At 42.5% G+C, this 19,237-nt stretch overlaps 1 protein-coding gene across 3 annotated transcripts in view; it reads right to left on the bottom strand.

The window, feature by feature from the left end:
• Nucleotides 1-16,353, bottom strand: part of wdhd1 (WD repeat and HMG-box DNA binding protein 1) — a 22,700-nt gene extending 6,347 nt beyond the window's left edge. The window contains exons 1-25 of one of the 3 annotated variants that reach the window (XM_050049455.1): nt 16,283-16,353; nt 15,917-16,010; nt 14,355-14,466; nt 14,083-14,234; nt 12,304-12,415; nt 12,072-12,122; nt 11,876-11,971; nt 11,690-11,782; nt 10,431-10,537; nt 9,985-10,126; nt 9,613-9,817; nt 8,844-9,028; nt 8,568-8,752; nt 8,244-8,485; nt 7,946-8,083; nt 7,630-7,786; nt 6,532-6,646; nt 4,859-4,990; nt 3,481-3,704; nt 2,337-2,482; nt 2,187-2,243; nt 2,012-2,043; nt 1,709-1,873; nt 835-977; nt 605-740 (exon numbers count right to left, since the gene is read on the bottom strand). In XM_050049455.1, coding sequence (XP_049905412.1) covers nt 605-740; nt 835-977; nt 1,709-1,873; nt 2,012-2,043; nt 2,187-2,243; nt 2,337-2,482; nt 3,481-3,704; nt 4,859-4,990; nt 6,532-6,646; nt 7,630-7,786; nt 7,946-8,083; nt 8,244-8,485; nt 8,568-8,752; nt 8,844-9,028; nt 9,613-9,817; nt 9,985-10,126; nt 10,431-10,537; nt 11,690-11,782; nt 11,876-11,971; nt 12,072-12,122; nt 12,304-12,415; nt 14,083-14,234; nt 14,355-14,466; nt 15,917-15,993 — 3,204 coding nt within the window. In that variant the 5' untranslated portion in view covers nt 15,994-16,010; nt 16,283-16,353. Of the gene's footprint in view, nt 1-604; nt 741-834; nt 978-1,708; nt 1,874-2,011; nt 2,044-2,186; nt 2,244-2,336; nt 2,483-3,480; nt 3,705-4,858; nt 4,991-6,531; nt 6,647-7,629; nt 7,787-7,945; nt 8,084-8,243; nt 8,486-8,567; nt 8,753-8,843; nt 9,029-9,612; nt 9,821-9,984; nt 10,127-10,430; nt 10,538-11,689; nt 11,783-11,875; nt 11,972-12,071; nt 12,123-12,303; nt 12,416-14,082; nt 14,235-14,354; nt 14,467-15,916; nt 16,011-16,157 lie in introns of all 3 variants that reach the window. The other 2 variants (XM_050049436.1, XM_050049446.1) reach the window with 2 other exon arrangements.
• Between the last annotated feature and the right edge of the window lie 2,884 nt (nt 16,354-19,237).

Here is a 19,237-nt window from a genome sequence, read left to right on the forward strand (position 1 = left end):
ATTACATTTATTACAGGTACCATCATCATTGAAGTAGGCAGGGGAATAGCTAAACACAGCCGCCAGGCTGCCCGACGGGCTACATTTTACAATGCTAATTGCAAATGTTAGCTGGGCTGCCGGGCTACTCACCTAACATAACCGTAACGCCTGACCCATTGCTGGGACCCAGCCGGATTCACATGAACGTACATGGACGCGCAGCCGGACCGGCTAAACAATGGGCTGGAGATCAACACAGAGAGAGGGTGTGTGAGGTCATGCTATACTCCAGATGAAATTACACCTCTAGTTCTTCACATAGCAATTTTTTAATTCCTTCAATCTAGAAATGATGAATTTCGCTTATTGCTCCTTTAAGGCTAAACTGATCGTTCTAAAAAGGTTTCATCTCGTCGCAAATCTTTGGTCTGAACTGGTCTTTAAAGGTCTTGTGTGTAGGATTTAGTGGCATGTGGCTGTGAGGTTGCACTAGGTTTGCTCAAATTGGTCATTTTTTCTGGACTTTCTGAGCTCAATTACAAGTTTTCTGGGACACAATCACACATGTGATCTCTTCACATGACCCCAACCCTCCTCTCTGCTCCCCCTTAGTGTTTCTTACCAGTCGCTCCTCTGCTGTCAGCGTCCTGAAGCGTCCCATTGCCTCTTTGATGATATCAGTCTCTTCCAGGTCTGGGTGGTCAGCTGTGATATTCTTCCTGTTCTCCTCTAGCCACAGCTGGAAGCCCGTCTTCGGTCTGAACAGACGCAGTCAACAACAACCAAGTTAATCTAACTTACAGCTTCCATTAAAGTAACATCACACACAGGGTTTATGATTCTTTCTTTCACCTCTGGTTTTCAGTGTTGTCTGCAGGTGGAGCTGGAGGTGGGACGTCTGGTTGTTTCTGCTGATCCACAGCCGGCTCCGTGTTCTCCTGAGACTTCTTACTGGCCGTCTTTGTGCCAGTCATCTGCAGCAAGGTGGACTGAGTCTAGAGAAATTATAGGTATGTATCTAAGTAAATAGCTGCAGTTTTATATTTGAGTCTGGCAACATACCTGCACGAAATGCATGTTGCTATCTGTTGAACTGTTTTCCAATTTAAATCGGTTTAAAGCTGGTAAGCAGCACAGCTGTACCCGATTAAACTGTCCCTCCCGGCATCCTTACAGTCAAGATGGTGGTGAAGTAAAAGAAAAATGGAGATATATTTATCTCGAGTTGTGCCTAACTTTAGTTGTTTATAATATATCTGGTACAGAAATAATCTGCAGATGCTGCGGTTCGAAATGAGATCAAACTTTTTTATAGATGCCAGTTTTCGAGCCATGACAAAGGCCAAAATTTGGCCTGCAACAGACAGTAAGGTTTGTTGTTTTAGCCAAGCTGATTTCCTGAAAACTTGTGGCCCCTACCGGCCGGTTACCAGGAGTGAGGAGTCAGCAGTTCATGACGGTATAAAACAGTCAATAAAACAGATGTTTCAACAACTGTGAGTCACAGCAACCACGAGAGGACCTTGAGCATACAGTCATATATGTGCACAGAAAATATCAGACTGTCTGGTCCAGTAGTTTGTGAGCATTAGCTGCGGGCAGACACATACACACACGCACACACACTGGAGGAAATAAAATACCCCAAAGTAATATTATATATATTATTATATATAACAAAAAGTATTAAACAGATAAGACACATTGGAAACTTAGATATTCATACCTTTGTTTTGGGCCTTGGGGCCAGCGGTTTGAGGACGGGGCCTTTGCTTTGTTTCCCTGCAGATCCGCTGAGTGGAGATGGCTTCCTAATGGTTGTCATGTTGTCCAGGATGTTTGTCACTCGAGGCTGACCCGACGAAGGCGAGGGCTTCCCTGATCCAAGGACCTGCGTGTATTCCATCAAAACCTTGATCACTCTTCCCCTTAACATGTGAGTCTCTCTTGATCTCACAAACTCTTTTTGCATATTTACTTCTGATAATTAGAGAAATCGGACGGAGCAACCGTCAAAACATTTACTTACCTTGAAAGGATTTGCACGTCCTACTTTACCAACTGCAAAAAGAGAAACGACATCAGATGCCGATTTAGATGAACTATATTTTAATCACATCTGTATGATGGAACGCTCAACAGTAATTATACTGACACAATTCTACCGTTAACATTTAATATATGGATTGCTGGTGTTCACTCACTTGGTGTCAGAGACGGTGTCACAGGTGAATCTGCTTCTTTAGCAAACGGATTCACACCTGCAGTACGAGACAAGAACATGAGACACTGGAGTCACCGACATCGTGTTCTGAGAACATGACATGTGTAAAGAGAGCTGAAGTGGGACTGACGTTTTCTGGTTTCTGCTGCCTCCTCCGTCTCCATCTCCTGCCCATCCTCCTCTTCATCCTCCCTGAGCTCTTCTCCTTGCTCCTCTTCCTCCTCCTGATAACGTCTGTTGCTGTGACGTCCTGCTGTGACCTCACTCTGGCTGTACCTGTCCAAATAACACACTCGTGAATCACAATCTCTTCCCCTTTACTAGAGCAAATACAAGAGGGCACATCTTTCACATGCTCTGCGATTCCATCTACAATCAGGGATGCAAATCTATTTTTATTCCTGCAATTTAAGGGGCAATTCTTACTGAGTTGCTCAATGCCTTTGTTCCCATGTTTTTTAAAGATATCACACCAATGTGCTCAGGATTTAAAGGTTTAAATACTTGCAAAAGGTGTCTGAAAGCAGCACAAGAAAAGCGATGTCACTCCCAGTTTCAAAGGGTTAAAACCATTCAATGTATGCGCTTGACAAAAGCTCTGCAATACATTAAGAAAGAAATTCCTGAATCCAAACTGTTTCTTTATCTTTTTTCTTTTTACATAATCATAGAGTAGAAAAAAACCTCTATCTCACTTGATCACTTTAAGAAAGTATTTTACAGTGTTTGCTTCTTTGGTGCGTCCTTTGCCTGAATTACCTGAATGAATTGTGTTCCACTAAGTGTTAACTTTTTACATCATTTACATAGATTACATAAATGAACTACTCCTATTGGCTTTTTGCATGCGGGGACTCTTGCTCAGAACAGCTGATCACAATAAGTTGAAACTGCCTTGAATGCCGACCTTTGAGATCAGATGACGATATCCACAGTAAATACCAAATCTAACACCATATTTTTCACTGGCAACTTTACACAAAAACTGGAGGTTCAAAACTATTGACTTGATCTTGATCTTCAATTATTGATAAGATATAGATGACAGATTAACTGGAAGAATGCAGCTACAGAAGCAACGTGTGCTGCGGTTCTTCACTCACAGCACAGTGAGTACAGACACTGGCTCGCACACTGGCCAAAACCAGTACCTCGTAAAAGACTGTCACAGTGGTACAAAGTTAAGTCTTGTAAGTACATGTGAGTCTGGTGTAAAACCTTAATGGCTGCAATAATTTACTAGGACAAAAGAGAGAGATGCATTTTGGCGTTACCCAGAGGGCCGTCTGGCGCTGGTGTATTCTGGCTCCTCCTCCTGCTCCTCTTGCTCTTCCTCCTGGATCTGGTTGGCTTTCTCCAGGGCGATCTCACTGAGCCGCTGTGCGAGGGCCATGCGTCTGGATCGGGACGCGTATCGAATGGCCAGAGTCACCACATTCTGGGTCATGAGCTCCGCCAGCTCCACACAGCGAAACTCTCTCTCAAGCTTACAGGACAGCTGGAAGAAAACAGAGGTTGATTAATTTCAGTCATCAGGAGAGTCTGAACTAGTGTTGTCACGGTACCAAAATTGGGACCTATGGTACAATACCAGTGAAAGCATCACTGTTCTGAGTAGTATCACAATACCACGGCAAGAATGAGGCAGATGTGCCTTTTGTCATTTATAAAAAGATAAATCACTTTTCTATAATACATCAATGATATTTCAATGGAATAAATTACTTATTGACTTATTCATACTTCAAAAACAGCATCAATGAGTGATTAACATAGGGGGGATCAAAATAAAATAAATAAATAAAATAAAAATCAACCAGCACGCTCCTCCCCTGACAAGTAAAGAACAGTCCCTAAAGTGCGGTGAGGTTTGTGAACCGTTACCTGCCACAAAGAGAGAAATGTGAACGGCTCGTTTCTCCTCTGACACGTCACATACCTGTGTGCCACCACGGCTCGGCTGTTCAGGTACTTCTGGGCAGTCATGACACCAACAAAGAAATTATTGGACCTGGAGCCAGGCTTCTCGTCGCCAGTAAACCGCGCTATCTTGCGGTGGCCATACTGCTCCGCCGTATTCCTGTCTGTGACCCCTGTTCAACCCACAACCGGCAGGATTCGCCTTTCGTTTCTGCTGCTGGTTGAAATCTGTACTCGCACAGTGTGCTCCTGAATGATTTCTTTTACTCGCACAAAACTATTTTTAGTTGCAAATGCACCGTAGAGCTCTGTGGAAAACAAATCACTGTAGCTGATATAAACAAATCTAGCCTACAAGTGAAAGGAAATAAATAATAACTTTCACTGCTCAAAGATACTCAATAGCTCAGCTAACACCTGAAATGTCACTGGAAAACAAACCACTGCAGCAGCATCTAGAGTGCCAGGTGGCCAGCGTGCACCGTTATTGGACGGCTCACCCTCTTGCGATTGGACTTTTAACTTATCCCACAGTAGTGGTTCCATGAAGTACCGTAGTACTACGGTACTCCAACATTATGGTATCACATGTACCGTGGTGTAGTAAGTGGTGTAAGTCTACCGTTGGTACCAGTATACCATGCAACACTAGTCCGAACAACTGCAGACGACAAGGCACACTCCTAAACCAATGATCATAACATAAACTAAGTGTCAGGCTGTCACACTCACTGCAAACATCTTCATGAGCAGCTCCTGCTGCTCCTTCTGGGACTGACTCTGTCCGTCCTCGTCTATCTCGTAGCCGCTGGACGACAGGAAGCTGTAGTGGTTGTGGAAGAGGACTGAACGCAAGAACTGCTCCTGGAGGACGACAGAGGAGGACACAGACTGAGTACTTCCAACTTACATCACAGACAAGTGTTTACCCCTTTATGTGCCACCTCAGACATGTTGTTCTGACAGAGGATTGGATTACTTTATGGCATCTAAAACAGTGGTTCCCAACTGGTCCAGCCACGGGGTCCAGACTTCCCCTTAGCTATTAGTTCAAGGTCCACACAGTTTAATACATTCAGCGTCATACTTGCGTTTGGCCATGTTGTCAAGAAGCTGTCCTTTACTTCTCACTCTACAGCAGGAAACAGCACTTCAAAATAAAAGCTCTGTGCTGGAAATTCACTGTACTTAAAAATAAAGTGTGTTTTTTACAAACTTGACATGTTTGCCAGTCACTTGCGGTCCATTAACAAGGGACCAGCGAGCCACTGTTGGACCATGACCACCAATTGGGAACCACTGATCTAAAAGACAGTTCAATATTAACAGTAACTATATTGGAGGGCCTGAAAATGTGACACATCTTGATTAAGTTGGACCAGCAATTCAGAAACCCATTAGAAAATTTAAATGTAAAGTCACACCTACGTTCTATAATATACATATATATTGACGTCATACTGTTACCCACGGCAACAATAAGCATGACTGAAAGCAATATCATTACAGACTCCGCAGTGGTTCCAAAAAGAGGAGCAGCTTCAGTAGTGTGGAATAAACTGTGGCGTCCTGAATGTTTCATGAACAGCCCCGGACTTCTCAGACTCTTTTAGTGACTTACAGCTCAGAGGGAACTCAGCGTCTCTCCCTCTCCTCTCTCGCCGTGCACACACGGGAGTCGGTGTCGTCAAGCGATTTTGTCATAAACCTTTGGTAATGTAAACCTACGTGATGCTCGCCGCTCGACAAAAACTACATATACGTGACTGTGTGACAGTTGCGGTATCATAACAGCCTGTCACAGGTTACAGTGTGATGATTAGAGGAGAAATGGCAGAGCATAAAGGTCCAGGTGGAAAAAAAAAGAACAACTCAGTCATTTAGGATTTTACTAAAAGAAGGAAATCACCTGTTGATTTATATATATAGATCCCAGGGGACATTTTTTGTACTAGGGAGCTGTTTAAATGTGTCATTTGTGGAAGATTATATTTAGTTGAACTATTAATACTGTAACAGAATCTGAATCTCACTCTGAGCTACTGTTGTTGTTCACAAACTAAAGAAATGAGAGATCATGTTTGTTTAGTTTTTACTGAATATTTGAAGCAAACTGTGAAACTATATCACTTATTTTATTGCAATTCTATGTTCTTAAATTAATACAACATTAATTTTTACTAATTGGTCATATCAGCGAGAATATCGTCATCTCAAAAATACCCTGACATATCGTGATATTATTTCAGGGCCACACTGCCCACCCCTAATGTAAATATTTTAGCATATATTTAGTGAAGTATTTAATTATTCTTTGGTTTTGCTCTGCCACTACTAAACGTCTGAGTGAAACCCTGTTGCTGTGTCAGTGTCTGATCAAAGCAGACCGTCTCAGGTGTGTTTACCTCCATTTGTCCTTTCTCTGTGGACGTCTGACACAGAGGCAGCTTGAAGGGCAGGATGGCCACAGCAGGTCTGGGCAGAGTGGGAGGATACCTGGAGCCTTTACATGGAATACACCTGGCAGGACAAGAACAGACTGGATTCAGGGAAAGACAAACAACATCAGAAACATAATGATTAACCAGCAAGAACTTGAGTAATCCTCCAGGGATCAGGGCCACGACAATCAAAACATCACACTGGTTTTATCCTGCTGACCATGGACCAGATTTCAGATTTAACGTTATTGATCCCCAAAGTTAAATGCAGATATTGTCCTGCTGTCTTTTGATGTAAACCCAAACTTTGCTGTGTGAGTTGATCCATCTGTTGAAGTTTGGCTGCTGGTTTTGTTGCTGCTACCATCACGCTGTGAACAGAGAAGTCCCTGCTGGTGCGTTCAGGTGCTGAACAGCAACTTTACAAAAGCAAAAGCACATTCACATACTTTTCCCCACAAGTTTTGTTTTTGTGTGTCTTTAAACTGTGAGTTTGGCTTTCAGCTTACTTGTCCTCATGTGGTCTTTTTCAGCAGCTAATTCTCAAATCTCTGATTTCACAGCTTTTCCCGTCCATACCAAATAAATGTAGTAAATATTCACTCCCATTATCCATCAAGCAAGTTTCAAATCTGCACATTTAAGCTCATGGTTTAAAGAAAAAACCAACAGCTACCTGGAAAGTGGGAACTGTACTTAAAAGGGACCTATTATGCTTATTTTCAGGGTGATAGCTGCATTTTGGATTCCTGTTAGAACCTGTTTACATGCTTTAATGTTCCAGTAGCTCAGTGGTGAGAGCGGGCGTCCCATGTACAAAGGCAGTGTCCTTGCTGCAGTGTGTTTAATTCCAGCCCAAGGCACCTTGCTGCATGTCATCCCCTGCATGTCCTGTATTAGTTTTTGAGCTGTCTTTAAATCAGACAGACCCTAAAAGTTTGCCTGTCTCCTTCGTAACTCCAACTTCAATATTTCAAAGAGAAGACGACATATAACCAGCTCAGATGTAAAAGTCTCAGGTGACAGGACGACAGAAAAAAAGTGGTGGAGAAGAGAGTTCACCTGAGCTGCTGAGGGTTCTCGTGTACTCCGACCACCCAGTAGTGGTCTGATTTGCTTTTGCAGGTCTCTCTGGTGTTACACACTGGCGTCCATGTGTTGCCCAGGGAGCGGTTCAGCATCCGGACCACCCCCTCCGAATCCACATAGCAAGGGGTACCTAAAAAAAGGCAAAATGTAACCAGGTTGTCATGTTACAAATCCAAAGATGTGGGTGTAGTCAGAGGCAGATGCGGCTTCTGTGAGGAGTATTTGCTTCTGCTCATTTAATATGTAAAAACAAGTCAGAGAAATGTTTTCAGAGTTCAGTAAGACTGACCCTCTGCAGTGAATCCGAGCCAGGACAGGTGGGATTTGTGAGACAGTGGGAGAGGTTCCCCGTGGATGAGCTGCCTCTTCCTTCGACCGAACTGCAGCAGCTGGACACCCAGAGCCTGCTCCCCGTCAAAACCAGGAGCTGATGACGTAAAATGAGACACATGCACCAACGTGAGGCTTCGTCAAAGCTTGAAGATGACAGAAGAAACTGTGAGTAATGCAGCACAGGAGCTCAACACAGCAGTCATACAGGGTATATACCACAGAGGTGTGAGTGTGTGTAAGTGTGTGTGTCTAACCCCGATGGTAGACAATGAGCAGCTGCTCTCCATGTGCGGCCATGCAGACCACATTCCCCGGCAGGCTGAAGATTTCTCTCTGGACCCCGCCGATGGAGAAGAGTCTGAGCATCAGCGCACTGGTGGCAACCGCCGCCCAGCCCTGACCTAGACAGACCGCCTTCGCATCCTCGCCCTTTGGCAGGTCCACCATCCACTCCTTATTGGTGTCCCATGATGAGAAGTGGAGGCACTGAAGCTTACTGAGAGGAGAGAAGGAGCAGGTTGAATGATTTACTGCAGGAATTTCCAAAAGAAACACAAACAGGGTGGAGGGAGGTTTACCTGGCAAGCTCCTCCGTGCCGGGGCAGGCCAGCAGCGCGGCCTCCTGCGACAGATCAGCCATAGTGTGACCCAGCGAGTTAGTGAGGTGCATGGCGTGATGCACAGCTGTGTCGTGAAACTCCACATCGATGGCGTTGTCCTGTTCGTCATTGTAGCCTCGAATGATTCCCACCGAGTTCCACATCTAAGGCACAATGGTAAAGTTTCATCTATAGTGAGTCTTTCAGGTCATACAACAATATAAACTGATTCCAGCAGCATTTATTTGAGTCTACCATGAAGCGGTGTGTGAGGTGTGCAGGGGTGGATCCTGGCTGAAAGGCCTTCTGGGGAGGTGTTGGCATGGGCCCCTCATAGACAGGACGCAGGGGCACCAGCGGGGCAGCTGCAGGAGCCACGGTGCTGCCTGTGTCATCATCGTCCCCGAATCTGTCCTGACCGAGCTTCAGTGATCCAGTGTCTGAATAAAAGACAAAGATGGAATCACTAAAAAAAAAAAAAAATTGTTAAGTCCACCTACTCTCCATTCATCTGAACCGCACACTCAGACTGTAACACACCCAACAAGGCAGCAGAAGTTAAACTGGACGGTAGGTACAGGAAACCAGAGGTTAGATTCCCGAGTGTCCTCTGTTGTAAGAACCATTCAAAAGTTAAATGAAAATGGTTCGACATGACATCTTAATGCAGCCGGTCTAATGTCTGCAATAACCCACCGTTCAGTTTAACAACAAGTGAGAGAGTCTGGTGTAAAACCACATTGTCTCCCTCCAACTGTACATATGAAAAAATTGGAGCTACTAACATATTGATGAATGCCAGATTACACACAAATTTGTTTTGCTCACGTTTCATGGATGAGACCCACTGAGTTTTTTATCAACCAAACTTCCACAGATTTAAAAAATCTATAACAAAGCACTGATAATTTTCCTGTTAGTCTGGGGCGGCCTGACATCTTAAAAACAAACTTCATGTTGTTTTTTAACTTAAATCCATCACCCATCTTCATCCTCCTTCACTCTGAACCCTTCTGTCACTCACCCAATGAGTTCTCATCATCCAGGATCGCCCCTCTGTTCCTAACCCGCCCGGTTGCAGGCATGAGGAAATCATCATCATCGTCTTCGTCCCCGGTGACGGGTTTCTTAACCGGCGAGTTGGTGTCACTCAGCCCTTCGTCCATGAGTCTGTCATCGTCTTCATCAAACAGGTCGTCGTAGTCTCCTGCTGTTTTTTTCGCGGGTGCCTGCTGAGAGTCCGGTGACGGAGTTAATTAGCATCAACATGACACAAAAGAGAAGAGAGGCTGAAAAAGCCATGAGATACTTTTAATCTCTAACGTATCACCACCCTGCAGTTGGTATTTTTGAGCTGGAGAAAACATTTATGTCACGTGTAATATTTGAGGGTTACTTTGGTGGTGTTGGTGCTGGATGTGGAGGTGCTGAGTCCGTCCAGCAGGCACAGGCCGCCTTCTGTGTCTGTGTAGACGAGCTGGCTGCCTGACGGATGCCAGGCCAAACCGCACACCGTGAAGCCCTTCTCATGCTTCTGCCTGCAGCAGAGACAAAACAATGTCAACTGCAGTGATCCTGAACGTCTACTGCTCCTAAAGTTTAGCTGTTCATCTTAATGGCGGCAGTTAGTATTTGCCATCAGCCGGCTTGAGTTGAGCTCAGACCGGCCAGTTCACCCCGCTGCAACGTTCTAAAAGGGCTTCGTTTCACTGCAAATCTTTGGTCTGAACTGCACTTGAAATATATCAATTCAGTTCAAATTTCAACCTTTAAATCTCAACAAACATAAAATACAGACATTTGCATTTGTTCTTAACTTGTGCACTCGTTCTTGTTCCATACCTTTCCACACACAGCTTGCTGTTAATGTCCCACACCATCAGTGAACCCCCGACGCTGCCAGCTGCCAGGAACCGCCCACATGGAGACCAGGCCACCACGTTGATGAGCTGCAGGGAAAACAATTTCAAAATGAAGCACTGACAGACTGCTGATGATTTCAAACAAGTCGTCATTTCAGTGCCTTCAGATTGTATCAGTTACTTAGCCTGAAAATTTACATCAGACGAAAGGCTGCACAGCAAATTCATGCATCTCATGTCTGAACATCAGATAAAGGATGATAAGGGAACAGGAAAAAAAGGAGGTAATGAGAACAAAGTGAATTCAGTGTGAAATGTTACTTCACACTGAGCAGGCCATCGACACCTAATGAGCTCTGGCATGAGTCCAAGTCATTTAATACAGCGGCAACAGTAGGTTGTGGTTCAGTGAGTTCACGAGGTACAAGCTCATAATGTTGTAACAGGGAACACCTCGTCGCTTCCAGCAAAAACAAAGTCAGAACAGTCCAGGGGACAACATAAAAATCACCTTTATACTAACTTTGTTAAATATTTGACGATCGGACGAAGCACCTTTTGATATTTACAGAGATTTTGCTGAAAGGAAACTTTCCAGGAGCCACAAGTTACATACAGACATACAGAGATTAGTATTGCAGTGACAAGAAATTAAATTATGTGTTTGGTATGGAATAAAAAGATCATAAAAAGCATGTTGAGAGCTCTCATAATCCTCTGATAAATAAAAATGCCACTTTAGAACAATATAACAGATCTGAAAGGAGACAGTGTTAAAAGGTCTGATTGTGTCCTTATTGCTCGTACACACTGTGTGAGGAGTCTAATAAAATTCGCACACTATCTGAGGCGAGTCAGATGGTGAGGTGATAGACTGGGACACATCTGCGCCACTCTTATGTCTTGAAAATGTAGAGGAACAATAAACGGCTCTTTGGTCACAGCCGAAGCATTTCTGCGCATCGAGAAATCTCAAGACAGATGACCTGTCTGATTCTGCAAAATGAGTTTGAGGTCAATATGCTCTTTAGTGTTAGCATTATGCTAGCTCACCAGTGTGTTCTGTATCATGTTATGCTGTGTTTTGAATGGCTGGTTTGTATATATGGGTCAAATTTTGGTCCTATATTTCTGACACAGCCCGTTAGTGGACACACAGTTTTCAACTTAAAGTGTCAGCAGTGCACACTGGCCTTTAATCAAGATGATGTACACAGTATATGTTCAGCTAGAACTCACCTGAGTCAGCAGATCATCGGACAGAGTGCTGACATGATCCCAGGACCCTCGCTCGTACAGGTGCACCTTTGTCTCCACAGGAACCGCTAAAAACTGAGCACAGACGCATGTGGTTTGCACTGGGGAAGCGCTGATGAAATGGGGATGTAATCATCAACACCAGGCCCAAAGACTCATGTCACTGACCTTTGCCGTCCCGGGCTGCCAGGCCAGCCGACACAGGGACTTTGCATTACTGACGTCGTTGGTCTTCTGCAGCAGAGGCCAACTGATCAGCTGAGACTAAAAGGGCACAAAGCAGATCAGCATATTAAGTTTTACAAATAAAACAAAGGTTGTGTTGAGAAAATCCTCAGTTTGAGGTGCTAAAACACCGACGTACCTGCTCCTCAATATTCCACACCACGACGGAGCCGTCACAGCTGGCGGACGCCTGACAAGGAGAGCAGATAAAGTTTTGTATTTGTTGACATCCAGGTTGATCAAGTTGGCTCAGGTCAAATAACATGTGACAACAATTGCTGACACTACTGTGGATACTAATCATCAGCACACAATCAGCTAGCAGCCTCAGTGTTGCATTTCTGACACCTGACAGAAAAAGGTTTACCCACCAGGAAGTCATCTTTGGGGTCAAAGGCGACACTGAGCACGGGCGCCTCGTGGCCCCGCAGTGTCTTCTGCTGGCTGCTGTCTGACACCTCCACCACCTTCACCATGAAGTCACTAGATGAAAACGGAAAAATAAATAACAATAAATATGTGAAAACAGGCACATGTAGGCAATCTGTGCTCACACGTGACCGACTGCCAGCGAGCAGCGACGGGGGAAACATCAGCTATGAACCAACACGAGCGCAAATTGTTAAATCAATGAATGAAAGGAACAAAATAATCCTGATTTCCTCCGACGTCCGCCACAACACAGATGCCAAATTCGCCCTAACCGCCTCAGATGCCTGAATTTTTTACAATCAATATCTCAACAGAAATTACCAGTGTGAAAATAGCAGCATCAATAGGGCGCCATGCTCTGTGCTTTGGATGCTGTGATAAACCCGTTTAGGGAAAATCAATTCTGGCAGCAAACAGACGTTTATCTTCAATCAGGACTAATCATGAGGCAATCCAAAGTTCTGCTCCGTCTGTGAGGCGGAAATATCATTCAGGTACACTGCTGCGTGCGGCTCATTCTGTACTGGAACAACAACACTGAACCTAATGAGATCACAGTCTGGTTTAGTCATAGTATACTGAACACAGGACGCATTACGCACGACAGCTTCACCAGCCGCCACAGGAAAAGCCAGAGCGGAACCAACGTGCATCGTTTGACTGAGTCAAAGTGACATCTGCTCGTCTTCCAGCTCTGAATCTTCTCTGGGATCACTGGTGAGAACAAAATACCAGGATAAACTGACGGGTCTGCGCAGTCAACTGGACATCTTCATAACTGAATATATCTATAAATTTGATTTGTTTTCCCACAGGATCATGGTCCATATGGGTGGAGCCTGTGTTAACACCAACCAGGGGCCAGATGAATAATGTGTAGATTCATGACTCAAACTATGTGTACACACAGAAAAAGAAATCTGCATTTTTTTGGTCAGATTTATAAAGCCGTGCGTACACCTGATTCTGTTTTATAAGTCTTGATCATTGCAGCACTGGGTGCACATGCATAAGTCATTTCCACACCCACAGTTCGCTGTAAACAGATGTAGAAACGCCCTTAAACATATGTTTGCATATCGACACTTGTGCCCCTCCAACACTCATTAGACCTGTCAATGTGAAATACGGTAAAGAAAGTGCAATTTCACCTACTGTATCACATCAGTGAGGTTCTCCAATGGCACCAGAGCAGCTGTCATTACACACAGCGTGGCATGCCAATTAATTGCACAAGAAAAATGCCCCCTAGTATGTAAAGGCCTTTTCATCTCTGTGGTGCTTTAACTTTCCTGAGACTGTATTTATGCCTGTTTATAGGTTGGTTCCTCATTTCTTCTGTGAAGCACTTTGTGACATTCTGCTCTCAAAAGGTGTGATAAGATAGATATTTGTTTGGAGTTAGGTGAGAAAATTGATACAACTCTCACGTCTGAACCATAACTGTGATGCTACAGTCAGAAAGCAGCTGGTTAGCTAAGCATTCATGATGCAGCCTTTGTCAATTATGCCCCAAAGCTATGGAACACACTACCTGTAGATATCAGGGAAGCCAGCTTGCTAAATTTAAAAGAAAGCTAAATATGCATCTGTTCACTTTAGCCTTTAACTATTAGCGAATATTAGAGGTGCTAATCGATTAATCTTTCCAGCTTTGGACAAAGCAACGCAATCACATTCCTCCTGCTTCCAGTTCTGTTTTACTGAGGTGATCATACCTGGATCCGGCAGCAACTCTGGAGCCGCTGCTGTTGAAGGTCACATGTGTGGCGTTGGTGGTGAACCGGGTCAGGATGCCATCGGGATCACCGTCAGGAAACGTGTGGATCTGCACTGTGTTGTTGGAGCTTGCTGTCACCAGCTTGCCGTTCTGTGAAGGGAAAAGAAAACACCTCAATCCTCCACTGACGGCTGATTCATTACAATAAATCTCTAAGAAATCAATCATACATCACAAGATCCCAAAACAACCACAAGACAGAAGACCAACCTTGAGTGCAAAGGAGTACGCCTTTTCCCCGACAGCGATGAACTTTGGATCGTCATCATCCAGACCCTCAAATATACGAACGTCTCCATCGTTCCCGCAGGTTACAATGAACCTGAGGACAATTTCATCGTGGTCAGATTTGGGCAATATTGTGAAGCAGAAGCAAAAGTAACAAAACCTCCAACTGATTATTTTGTCTTTTCACAACATAAGAATTTCTAAGTTAAGTAAACAATGATACTGTAAATCTAAAAGAGATGGTGATGAATGAGCATGACATGACAAATGAGTTCCAGTGTGTGTCAGATCACATTTATCTCAATGTTAGTGCTCACAAACAGTAAAGAGGTGACACTGGAGGTCCTTTGCTTAACCTGAAATAGCAGTAGCTAAACTTCCTGCATTAAAAGTTTCACTGTGGTAAAAGTACAAAAGCATTAGCATCAAATATACTGAAAGTATTTTAGACGAACATATATTGTACAACAGGATTATAATTATTGATGCATTAAGGTGTTCATCTCTTTAATGTTGCAGCTAAGGTGGAGCTAATTTTGATGCCTTTAAATTCTGCTTGTGTATGTGTAGCTTGTGTATCTACCCCCTGGACCAATAAAGCATTATCTTACCTTAACCTCTAATAATAATTATAATTCATTTATTGATTATATTTTGTATTATTAATCAGAATCCGCAAAGTAATTTAAGCTATCAAATAAACAGTGTGGTGAAGATGAAGTATACAGTAGCAGGAAATGAAAATACTTAGGTACAAGTACCTCAAAATTGCATGTATGCACAGTGGTTGAGTAAATTTACTTAGTATCGTTCCACTACTGTAAACAATAAATTAAGCCATTATAACGGGGGTGTCAAACATACTGCCTGGGGGCCAGGACCAGCCCACCAAAGGGTCCAATCTGGCCAAGAAGATGACTTTGCACACCTGATATTGACGCTCATGTGAAGGCTGAGAGGTGTCAGCAGCAGGTTAAACACTGAGCAGATACTTTATGTAAAATACTGCGTCATGACGCCTGTGCACAGGCTGAAACAACAATGAATACTCACTGTGGTCGTATTTAAAGATATTGAATATTGTGCAAAATATTGTCAACCAGCAGCTTCATACAAAAGAATCTGGATCAGACTTCTATCTTAAAACAATATTAGTGGAACTCTGTTGCAAATGCACTGACAAAACTTTAGACTGTAAATGGTTTGTAAGGCAGGGGATGACTTCGCCTGCTTCTTCAATAGCTTCACTTTAGTGGACAATTATGAAAAAAAATGCACATGTAGTGAAAGTGAGTTGTAGACTGACTGAATGTGGAAACACTGAGACATGCTGTTGAATTTGCGCATATGCTTTTTTCTTAGGATATAGATAATATTATTTGTTTTGTAAATGGATGAATGATTTCTCAATGTACTTTGTAGGAGTTGTTATTTATGGGTTATTATGCACTGGTTTTACTGGCCCACGTGAGATCAAACTGGGCTGTATGTGGCCCATGAACTCAAATGAGTGTGACAGCCCTGCATTGTAATGTCTGACTTACCTCCCAGAGTCATGGAAGCAGACCTCGGTGTGTCCCTCCGAGTGGACGAAGCGGATCGGCTTCCTCTCACACGGCATCTTCACAAAGCACCACACTGACAGGCAGAAACATACGAACACATGAAGGTACGTGAACCTTAAACAGTTATCGTCTGCAGAGTTATTATCACATCACTGGTCGTCAGTTAGCAGAACACTTGAGCTAACGCTAACAATACAGCCTGTGTCATTAGCTAACTTACGCTATTTCAAACTCAACGGATGGATCGATGAACGGTGTTTCCGGTTTGACACGTTCAACTCGGACTAAACAAGGAGGTTATCTGAGTAGTTATGACTCCAGAAAAGATTTAATATGACAACTTACAACTTCCCCGGCTGACTGACTGTCTCCACTGAGTCGATCCTCTTCTCCTGAATCTCCCGCGCTGCGTCAAAAACAAGGAACCGCTGCGTCACGACTCCCGCCAGCTACGTCATGACGCAACGGACGTAGCTCCTCTCACGTCAGAGGCAGGAAGCGAATGTCAGATAAGGCACGGCTGGATTATTATCAAGTATTTTAAATATGATGATAACAAATTATGAACCATTGTTATCTTTTTTTAATCTTACCAGGGAATTTTATAGTCATAACCTAAATTTCTTAATTAAATGCCTTTTTAAAAGTTGTTTTTAATTTAAATTTAATGCTATTTTGAGTGTATTAAATTTGTAACAAATTATAAATCCATGTCAGTAGCTAATATTTACTTATTCAGATGTTTGTTTGATGGAGTCATTATGTAAATTCTTCTTTTTTTCAGCATAATTTATTATCATCATTATTATTATTATTATTTGCTGTTGTTATTTCCCTGTTTCTTGCCAATGAATTGGTGCAATTGATTGTACACTCTTATACCTAAATAAAGGTAAGAGTAAGAATACAAGTTACCAGTGTAAAACCAGTTAAAAGCATATTCAATTACTAGTATGAATTCTTCAGGGTAAAAATACTCTGTTACAAGTAAAACTCATGCAATCAAAATTCTACTGTGTATCTATAAACCTTTATTGATACCCAGTGGGAAAATTCAGATGTTGTGGGAGTACTAGTACAGCCAGGCTTAGTACAGATAAGTAGAGAAATTAAAATAAAAATAATAAAAGTATATAAAACCAACATAGAAATAATATTTTTTTAAGTAGTAAAAGTTTGAAGTACCAAAAGTTAAAGTACGGTCTGCCTCAGACTCATGTATATTAAATTACTGTATGGTAATTAGTGATGAATTAATGTCAATTTAAAGTTAACTTTCTACTTAAGTAGAATGTACAGACATTTTATGTGAACCATTAAATGCATTGAAATTACCTATTTTTGTGAACCACATTTCATCTACCTGTACAATATGAATTTGGAGAAATACCTTACACACTAATCAGTATCACCTCTCCTTTAACATACATCTGAACAAATTATCAAAATAATTAAACAAAGTTGTCATTTTGACACATTGATGCTGTAACCGCATTTTAGCTGGTTGAAAAGAGGGTGAAAAGAGATCTTAGACGTTCAATATCCACCAGTTTTCAACCAGAAATTAACACTGAAATCTCGGTTGGTCCTCACTGGGTTTCAGCTGGTAAATGTGGAGCTTATTCTAATGTAATGTAAAGCGGTCAGATAAATATAGTGAAGTAAAAAGGTACAATATTTGCAAAATGTCCTGATTGAAGCTAGCATAGTAGGTTTTCTGGCGCAACTTCATCGACTTCCATCATCGTACTCTGTCTGACAAAGTAGGAATAGTAATTGTGTTATTCATTTGTTTAATAATACAAATGTATGAAAAGTTAGATTCAGTGTATCTGCATTAAAAGCAACTATTTGAGGTTTGATTAATATTCCTTCATTCTCACATTAACTCCAACTGGGGCTCAAATCATATATTTCGGACCACTTTTTACACTGCAAAGCACCTAAATGAGACAGAAAGTTAAGTTCATTCACTCATGCTTTTAATTATTTGATTATTTATAAGCTCTGTATGCACCTCTTGGCTGCCAAAGACAACCTGCCACCACCTGACTGACTCTCCACTCACCTGTTTGAACAGCGTCGCAGGGGAGGCTTTGATTAGTGCAACAGGAAGTGCTCTGTTGGCAGGCAGCTGGGTGTCTAAATATCACAACACGGAAATACAACAGTGTGTGTAAGAATTAGAACATGTACAACAGATCTGATGTGTGTGTTTTAGGCTGCACGTGACTGTAAGTCATCCTGGATGAACTCAAAACGTAAAAATCAGTGTTTCATTTCTCAGATTTAGATATCAAATGTATCCTGGATCTAATGTAACACAAGACGTTGGTGTTTGAGCTGCTGAAAAATGATGCTGGCTAACTGGATCATACAAGACAACATTAATATTTCATGTATATGGTTCAGGAAAATCAATAGATGTGGCTCCTGAACTCTGTCCATTGACTGAGCGTTGACATGTACACAGACGGAGAGATCAAAAGCAAAAATAGACTTTGTCTGTGGCGTAAATCTGACAAACGTTCCTCATTGTCAATGTTGTAATTTAGTACTGACCTTTGATAAAGTTGGGGGACTTTTTTTAATGGTTACAAATATCGAAGCAGCTGAGGCTCAAATATCCTTACATTTCCCATCATGCAACATAAATGTAGTGTGGGTCGTGGTGCAAAAGTGGGTTGCAGGTCCATCCTGAATGGACCGCAAATGACTTGCAAAACATGTCAAGTTTGTAAAAAACACGCTTTATTTTGGAGTACAATACATTTCCAGCACAGAGCTTTTATTTTTAAGTACCGTTTCCTGTTGTAGAGTGAGTGAACAACAGACAGGTGCTTAACAGAGACAGCAAACTAGCTTGACGACATGGCCAAACGCAAGTATGACACAGAATATATCAAACTGTGTGGACCCTAACCTAATGACTAAGGAGAAATCTGGACCCCGTGGCTGGACCAGTTGAGAACCACTGATGTAGAGCATACCTGAAAAATCTGCAAGTCTTTCAAACTCCACACCTTCTGGTTTAGATTTTCTGTTATGACTTGTTATCTGACCTTCATATGTCATGGTATTCTCCTTTAAGCAGGACTAATGTACTTTGTTTCGGGTAAATCTAATCTCTTTTAACAAAGAAATACACAGCCATTTAGCCTGACCCACCCTTAAAAATGGAAAACCGTTATATTATAGAAGAATTTACCGGCCTAAAAACTAAGAATTTAATTGACAACAACTGCAAATAGAGAACTCTGATGGATAGAAAACACAGAATGGAAAAAAGGAACAACAGAA

The sequence above is a fragment of the Epinephelus moara genome, chromosome 1, assembly GCF_006386435.1.
Source record: "Epinephelus moara isolate mb chromosome 1, YSFRI_EMoa_1.0, whole genome shotgun sequence".
Lineage (NCBI taxonomy): Eukaryota > Metazoa > Chordata > Actinopteri > Perciformes > Serranidae > Epinephelus > Epinephelus moara.